The sequence below is a fragment of the Ruditapes philippinarum genome, unplaced genomic scaffold, assembly GCF_026571515.1.
Source record: "Ruditapes philippinarum isolate M1 unplaced genomic scaffold, ASM2657151v2 ctg21524_1_1_1_1, whole genome shotgun sequence".
NCBI lineage: Eukaryota > Metazoa > Mollusca > Bivalvia > Venerida > Veneridae > Ruditapes > Ruditapes philippinarum.
The window spans coordinates 1-8591 of NW_026856681.1; the positions used below are offsets into that span (position 1 = coordinate 1).

General features: G+C 36.4%; 3 protein-coding genes across 3 annotated transcripts; all 3 read right to left on the reverse strand.

Moving 5' to 3' along the window:
* Positions 1–1738: 1738 nt before the first annotated feature.
* LOC132747317 (uncharacterized) lies at positions 1739–2560 on the reverse strand. The gene has a single exon (XM_060736666.1). It carries the CDS (start codon positions 2558–2560, stop codon positions 1739–1741), a length of 822 nt encoding a protein of 273 aa, XP_060592649.1.
* A 2413-nt stretch (positions 2561–4973) lies between these two features.
* On the reverse strand, positions 4974–6126 carry LOC132747318 (uncharacterized). Its single transcript, XM_060736667.1, has 2 exons — positions 5271–6126; positions 4974–5032 (listed from the first exon to the last, which is right to left on the reverse strand). Exons 1-2 carry the CDS (start codon positions 6124–6126, stop codon positions 4974–4976), a joined length of 915 nt encoding a protein of 304 aa, XP_060592650.1.
* A 45-nt stretch (positions 6127–6171) lies between these two features.
* On the reverse strand, positions 6172–6930 carry LOC132747319 (uncharacterized). The gene has a single exon (XM_060736668.1). The coding sequence runs from the start codon at positions 6928–6930 to the stop codon at positions 6172–6174; it is 759 nt and encodes a 252-aa protein (XP_060592651.1).
* Positions 6931–8591: the final 1661 nt, after the last annotated feature.

Below are 8591 nucleotides of genomic sequence, written 5' to 3' on the forward strand. Positions count from 1 at the left end.
AAAAATCATTTTGAAATGTTTTATATACGCGCGGATTGTATATTCAATTGTTTTGTAAAGCTCTCCTACTATGTAAGGTTGTCACGTATTTTTGAAGGCATACCTTACGTATATTTTAAATTCAAGTTAAAAATAAATTACAATTAAATTTATTTTTTTAACATAGGGAGGCATATAACACTATAACGGTATGCCTCATGTATATACATGTTTACTCTAAGTACCAGGTCATATTCGGACAGTTGAACTGGTCATGCAAATGCGCATATTTCATACATGTAAGTTATTTGTGACTTATTGTGGCAGGGAGGTTGTTATATTTCCGCCTCTTGCAAAACTGATGACCAAGAAGCAATGCAGTCAGCATTATTCAGCACAAAAGTACGGTCATTTCTAAATATGGGATATTTTATAGGTTTGGCCGGGGTTTCAGCTTACGAAACATGCGGAAATAGGTTAAACCGATCCGATTGGTCAAAAGTTGATTGCATGATTAATTAACCCCGATGACCTGCATAATTAACTGAACTTCATAAAATAGACCCGCGCACTCACAAAGCGCGCATTCTGGGTGATACTTTCTTAGATCACGTTAAGTCAAGTTTGCCAATTCAGCGTCAGGGCGGCTTTGATACTTTTGTTTGACTTATTCATTTAAGCTACGTACTTTTCTATTCGCAAGTTATAATTAATAAACGGAGAGCTATTTTGTTGATATACATTTATTTGTAATCGCGGAATAAGGGACTATTTAACCGAGAAATAAAAACTGTTTTTAAAAGTTTGATTTGTATTAGTATTCTATCAGAACTTGTGCTGCTTTAATAAATTCCACTAGACACAACGCGAAGTACTCAATTGTCGTGCTATAAGTAGCAGTGACTTGAAACTAATTGCAAAAAGTGATTTGAACGAAGAGATTTTTTATAACGAATACTGTAAATACCATTTATTATCAGAGACAGTTCTGGACTTAAAGTGATAACTTTACTTTAATTGGTCGAACTTTAAATTTAAATGTATCCTCAGAGAAATATAATAGAGATATCTGATTTCAAAGTTTCTATGATACACGATTTTATTTCAATAAATTTTAGTTTGTATCATAATTAATTTATTCAATATGATCCAACACAAGCATTGTTGCCTTTGCATGTATAGAATATAACCCCAATTTTAGCGCCAATTAAGCGTTACACACCTTTTAATATGTTTTTGTGTTTGATGTCATAAATATGAGTTGGGTTACGGTAATTAGAAATTAAACTGCGTTATTGAAGAACAGTTAAATCTTTTGATTATATATTATCTACATGACACCGGGGGATATCACTTTCAACTGACGTCAATCGCCACACAGGGAAATTGGTGGTTGGTGGTCATATCATAATGGGGGTGTGGGTATGTATAGTAACTAGACAAAATGCGTTGTAGTTTCCAGGTTCGACCTTTACTGATCAACAATCATATATAGAGTAAACAACAATACAATGTTAAGTCGGAAGTGACGTTAACGTAAGCGCGGAACGTCACGTTATACAAGGCGCTATAAATGACGTTATCAATTCCCGACATACTCGGGGCGCGAAATGTTAATTAAAGTTTAGTAATAAATCCATTATTCGAACACTACAGATGCTATAGTATCTCATATAAAGTATTATTAATTAAGAAACAGTCATAAATATATTGAATACAGTCTCTTATTCATGTATCACCTTTCCTTTGAAATTTTAGATTAATACATTTCGAGGGGGTAAAGTTTTACAATTGCGCGACTTGTGAGTCCATTTTGAGTTCGAATTTTAGCACTTCGAATAAGTCCATCTTTTCCTGGCACGAGTTCTTCAACCACAGCAAGTTTCCATAATAAGCGGGGAACATCGTCGTGGACTAATACAACGTCTCCAACGGATATCGTCTGGTCATTTTTGCCAGTTGTCTGATGACGTTCTCGTAAAACTGTCAGGTATTCGTGACGCCATCTATCCCGGAAGTGGTTAATTAACTTCGTTTGTATCGTATCCTGATTGATAACTGACGAACGGTCACTTGGCGTAGGGAAAGTACATGAAAGGACATCTTTATAAGGGAGTTTGGTTATTCGTCTGCCATAAAGTAAGTGTGATGGTGTAAGTACTTCCGGTTCATCTGAATTACCAGAACAAACATATGTCAACGGCCTATCGTTAATCATTGCCTCGATTTCTGTGATTACAGTCTGTAAAGTTTCGTAGGTTACATAGGACCGTCCTAGCACTTTCTTTATTGTTGTTTTCGTCAGACCTATGAGACGTTCCCACATTCCACCAAACCAAGGGGCGCGTTTAGGTATCATCTTCCACTCAATTCCTCTGTTGTTGAGTTCTTCTGTAACTGTGAGTGAGTGAAACAAATCTCTTAGTTGTTTTGAGGCTGATATGAAGGTGTTAGCGTTGTCTGACATCATGACGTAAGGGACAGATTTTCTGCTACAGAAACGTCGGAAAGCTTGTAGGAAATGATTCTGCCTGATAGGTTGAAAACAAGTTCTAGGTGAACTGCTCTCGTAGTAGCACATGTAAACAAGCATAAGTAAGCTTTTATGTCTTTTTGTTACTATCCCGAACCAGTAATGCTCCAGAGAAGTCTACTCCTGTATAAGTAAAGGGTTTGAACGTCAGAAACTCTACACTTTGGTAATGGAGGTGGGTCAGGTGCTGAATAGGGTTTCCCCAATAACCTTTACACAACATGTACATTTACGTAAATATGTTTTTTACAGTTTGACGAATCGAGGGAATCCAGTACTTCTGTCTTAAGAACGTAATAGTTTGAACTAACGCCGGCATGCAATAATCTTGAATGTGCGTCGTTGACAACTAACTTTGTAAATGGATGTTTAGCTGGTAGAAGGTACGGGAATTTGGTCAGCTCGTCTAATGGAGCATTGTGGATACGACCACGGCACTTTAATATGCCATTGTCTAAGAATAACTGAAGTTGTCTACATAATGGAAGTTTGTTTCTTTTTGATTTTGTATCTTCTATTTCTGCTTGATATTTGGACATCTGGCAACATTGTATGCACATCTCCTCAGCTCTGCGTAGTTCGTCTGTAGTTAAAAAGTCTGATCTTCCAGTATGACTCCCGCCTCGACACTTGAATATAAAATGCAGGACATAAGCTGTAACTCTGAGCAGCTTTCTTAAGGAACTGAATCTTGACATGTCTATGCAACTGATATTGCTTAATGGTAAAATTGTATCTTTTGGCTTGGTTGCTGGGTCAATAAACGTTGTCATGGTAACGTAAGTATCTTTTTCTTGCCAAACTGGCCAACTGTCAGGTGTGGTAAGCCATGTAGGTCCATGAAATCATAGATTACTGTTCTTGAAGTGAGTCACAGAGATTCCCCTCGTAAGTAAATCGGCAGGGTTTTCTTTCGTCGGACAATAATTCCATTTCCGGTTTTCGGACAGCGCGTGGATTTCAATCACGTCTGTTCCTTACAAATCGTGGAAGGGTTTTAGGCTTCTGAAGCCAAGAAAGCACAATCTGGCTATCTGACCAAAGGTATATCTGTGTTATGCTGGTGTTTTGCTGCAGGTTGTTTTTACTGAGTCGGGATCCAATTACTGCCGCCATTAGCTCTAACCTAGGTAATGTTAACTTCTTCAATGGAGCAACCCGAGTTTTAGCCATTACAAGAGTAGATTGGTTGTCTCTACAGATGTAAGCCGTAGCACCATACGATACCAAGCAAGCGTTGCAGAATATGTGAATGCACGTGTTTCTTGATGCGTTTAATGTATTTTCGAAGTAGTATCTAGGAAACGTAGTTTTTGTCACGGAATTCAAATCTGTTATTAAACAACGCCATTTTTCTTGAATACAGTCAGGTAATGGCATATCCCATTCAAACTTCTGTTGCCATAACTCCTGTAGAAGTAGTTTTGCCCTGATGGTAACTGGACTTAGTAAACCTAAGGGATCATAGATTCGAGAGATATGCTGCAATATTTCTTTCTTTCTTACAAAGTGGTTAAATGGTATGATTCCGACCGGATACAGTAAAACGTCACTATTTGTGTCCCATTTCATTCTAAGGAGTGTGGGCGTTATCTAATACTGAATCATTGATTGCCTGTTTTTGAAGCATTTTACTGTTTGAACTCCAGGACCTAAGGTTTAAAACCTGCAGATGACATTAGCTCACGAGATCGGTGTAGAAGTGTAAGAAGTTGTTCTTTCTTCCTGTTGAAAACTTGATATCACGTTATCAACGTATAGATCTTGACGTAGGTATTTGCTAGCTTTCTTGTCGTTGTTAAGTTCAAGGTGCTTAAGTATAGTTGCGCAGAGAATAAAAGGGGACGACGTAGCCCCAAAAAAGGACTGCTCGGAATCATATGTTGTCAATTCGCTGTTGGGGTTACTAGGATCACTGAGCCATAGAAATCGCGTCACATCTCGGTCGTTCTCGTCAAGAGTGATGTTGAGGAAAGCTTTCTCAATATCGGTTGCTATGGCGTATTTATTCATTCGAAAAACGAATAAGAATTCCAGTTAAATCATTCAGTTCAGGTGGTGTCGACATCAAGCAATCGTTCAGACTAGGCTGGTCACGTGACTTTACAACTGCAGTCATACACGATGCGGATAGGTGTCGTGTTCGAGTCCTTCTTTACATAATGATGTGGAATATAATGTACAGGGTTTGATGTGGTAACATTTGCATCACACTTTTCAATAAAACCGCGTTTTTAACTGATCTTCTATGATTTGTCCATAGTTTTTAAGTATATCCGGTTCTGTTGAAAGCCGTTTAAATTGTATTTTCTGTACGCTTTCTGCAAATTTCGTAATTTGTAGGAAGTACGGAAATGATCTTCTTTCCAGGGCAGTTTTGCAACATAACGTCCATCTTTGTACGTGATACAGTTTTCTTTATCGCTAAGTATACCGGAAGTAGATTTCTCAGTATCATCTTCTAATATCCCATAGATTCTAACTTCCAGAATCTCTCAAGATCTTTGGCATTAGGTGGCGCTGTTACAACATTAAACATATAGCTAAACAGACGACGCATTTTTAACTTCCGGAAGAGGTCCTGACAGTAAATATCCGAGCTTTGATTTCACTGCCGTAGGTCCGTTGCCCCTAACAACCTTATTCTTGCACGATTTGCCAAAAATAATCGGCTCCAATCAAGAGTGATATCTCGAAATCGTCGTCAGTGTCGGTAATAGGATGTGCAAGTTTTTAGACCTTCGATATATTTTCAAACATTTAACATTTCTCTGCAAGTTAGGTAATGGTACAGCAATGGTTGGTACAATAAGTACGTCAAGTGGTATTATCTCTCTATGTTCGACGTGTAGAAACACTCTGCCTGTGGTATATGACGACACTGTTCTGATTTGCCACCAAAAAGATGCTAATGTTATAGTGTCCGAACCGTTGGGCTTTAATTTCAGTTTCTCAGCAAGCTCTTCCGTAATAAATGACCTTTGAGCACCTTCGTCAAATAATATGTTTGTAGTTATCGTATAGTCTTGGGAGCTTACTTGAGCGATAGCAGTCTTGAGTAGAATGTTCGATCTTTGATGCGTAGTTGAATGAAGAATAGCAGTTCCTGCATTTCCTTTTTGACCGGAAGTAGAGCTTATAAATGATGTTGCATGTGGATTCAAATCGAAATTCGATGGTTGGTCACAAATACTAGTATGGTGCTTTCGCTGGCATTTCTTGCAACGAAACTTAGAACGACACTCTGAAACTTGGTGTTTTCCCAGGCAATTATAACACATACGTTTAGATTTAATGATAGTTAGTTTTTCTTCACGTGTTTTAACTTTTTCACAATCAAGCGACTTGTGGTCACCTTCACAGAACAAACATAATTTCTTACCCTTGTCATTATCTCTTGTGTGCGAAAATTTCATAGATGTGTATTTTTTCTTACCGGTTCCGGTAAATAATGATGCCGTCGGCAAGTGTGATTCTCTTATTTCGTCAGTTATGCCCATTTCTAGGATGTTTATTTCTCTGGCGATAGAAGTTCTCAAATCTTGTATGTGCCATCGTACATTTCCGTGTTCTCGAGCTAAATTTCGTCGTACTTCGGAGGGAAGTTTTTTCATGATTATGGGTATCAATAAATCACCATAGGAACCCTGACTCTCACCTTAAGACTCTAAACCCCGGATGTAGTTTTCCATTTTGTCGTGAAACCTGCGTAGACTCGTTACACTGTTGTCTGGTATCGGTAAATCTAAAAGCGACTGCATGTAACTATCTATTATTTTATGAGACTGTCCGAATCGTTCTTGTAACAAATCTATTGCATTCTGGTAATTTCTGTTAGTTAATGGAAAACCTGCTATGGCGGTATATGCAGTGTCTTGTAGTAAGGAACGTAAATAGTTGAACTTTTGGACATCAGATAGTGTTTGGTTCAAATGTACAGCAGCCTCATACGAGTCCCAGAATGACTGCCATTTTTCAACATCTCCATCAAACGTAGGCAAACTCAGTTTAGGTAGTCTGTGAAAAGATGAATTTTCAGACGACACTCTGTGGCTATGATTAGAAAAGTTCTCATTTGATAAAGTTCTAGCACTACCGTTAATGTCCTGTGAATTACGGATCACGCTGCCGCTGCCAGTGTTATTAGATTTGGTAATATCTTCCTTCAGTTTTCGTAGTTTCAATCGTAAATCAATTGAATATTCGTCACTCTCTACCAATTCTGTTTCCAAATCGTCAATATCTGCATGGTTAACAATCTTATCGTTGAGGTTCTTGATAATCTCGGCTTTTTCTTCCATGATTTCGAGCAGGGCTGACTTCTCCGAAAGTGACAACTCGTCGTTGAATTTCTCCAGTTGTCTAGAAATAAGACGTCGCTGGCCCTCTCTAGTAGAAATAAGCTTCTGTAAATTCATTGTGATTGTAGAATTTCTCACGGCACCAACAATGTGGGTATGTATAGTAACTAGACAAAATGCGTTGTAGTTTCCAGGTTCGACCTTTACTGATCAACAATCATATATAGAGTAAACAACAATACAATGTTAAGTCGGAAGTGACGTTAACGTAAGCGCGGAACGTCACGTTATACAAGGCGCTATAAATGACGTTATCAATTCCCGACAGGGGGGAACCCTGACGTTAGTGTATGCGAGATGTATGCAAAGAAAACATAATAGAACAGAAAATATCAATAACAAATTGTCCATCTTACCGGAGGGGAAAAAAGAACAGATTCATACATGTACATGGTGGCAGTTTAAAACAGTTTTTTTACGAAGCATGTTAGAATATAAATTATGTTCTTTGTACTGAAGTTGATTGTACAGTGGAAACATTTATACATAATATTTCATAAAAAATCTACTGGAGTTGTCTTTATTATTCAACATCTGTGTGAGAAAGACATTAATATTTACAAATATATTAATACAAACTTTCAACTTAAACATTTTTAAGATATGTCTTCCCTGTTTCAATGCTTAATGTGCTCATATTTTTGTTGTTTTTTATTTTCTCAAATGTAATATGTGCGCGTATCTCATAAAATGAGATGTAAATATACCCACTTTTCACGTGAGACAAATTTCAATATTGATAAACATATACGTTTTTTATTCATATAGTATAGTATAGCATTGAATTTATGTATCTTTTCTATTACTATAGTATAGTATAGTATTTATGTATGTAATAAGAAAATATTTTGTCATGGTAAGATTTCAAGTATTCAGTCTATAAGGACGCTTAATTTGTTATCAATGTAACATAAGAGGAGGAAATCGCCTTAATTAATTCACGTATAGCCCTATGACTGTCAAATACAGAAATATCAAATATACAATAAAATCATACTACTAACAAATAAATGGAGGGTTATTGGAGTAATAAAATGGATAATGAGATCTTGCTTAGATTTCCCCTAACAACCATTGTGTATCTAGAGAAAAACAGATTATATTACATGTTGTACCATTTGTAGCAAACAATTTAATTGTTTGTTTTTTGTATTAATTTATCATGTTTGTAACTTCTAAATTATTACAAAAATATATTTTGATGTTTCGAAGAGTAAATTTTGTCAGTTTATAGTCTAATCTTTTCCATCAAGTCATAAATATATCGGTTCTGATTTTGCATACAGTCACGTGATTCAATAAACCTAGGTAACTGTACGATTTTTTTTAAACAGTCGCTCGAGGATTATGCTTTGTTGCGGCAAAATGTGTAATATTACACTAATTTTTGTTTCAGTATAAGATAAGTATTTTTGCTAAAACAAAAGGATAATTAAAATGACATATTTTAAATCTGTACAAGTACATAAAAGTAAAAGTAATATTTCTCATTATAAAAGAAAATATTAATACTCTTTCCTCAGCATGTTCGTGTTTCTTGCGCCAACTAATATTATTGCTATTTAGTCCTCATCTCTCTTCATCCATTTCAGAGATGTTCGTAAATTGACAGGGACACATTTTATTGCCAAATCTAAAGAAATATTTTGTAATGCCTAAAAAATGGGATGTTAAGCCATAACAAGAAAGGAGAAATAATGACGTTCTCTAATCAAGTA

Coding starts and splice junctions, on each gene's coding strand:
- LOC132747317 (XM_060736666.1), bottom strand. CDS start 2,560: ATGTGCTACTACGAGAGCAGTTCACCTAGAACTTGTTTTCAACCTATC.
- LOC132747318 (XM_060736667.1), bottom strand. CDS start 6,126: ATGAAAAAACTTCCCTCCGAAGTACGACGAAATTTAGCTCGAGAACAC. Junction 5,033..5,270: donor CTTGCAGAGAAATGTTAAAT/GTTTGAAAATAT, acceptor ATGTTGTAACAG/CGCCACCTAATGCCAAAGAT.
- LOC132747319 (XM_060736668.1), bottom strand. CDS start 6,930: ATGAATTTACAGAAGCTTATTTCTACTAGAGAGGGCCAGCGACGTCTT.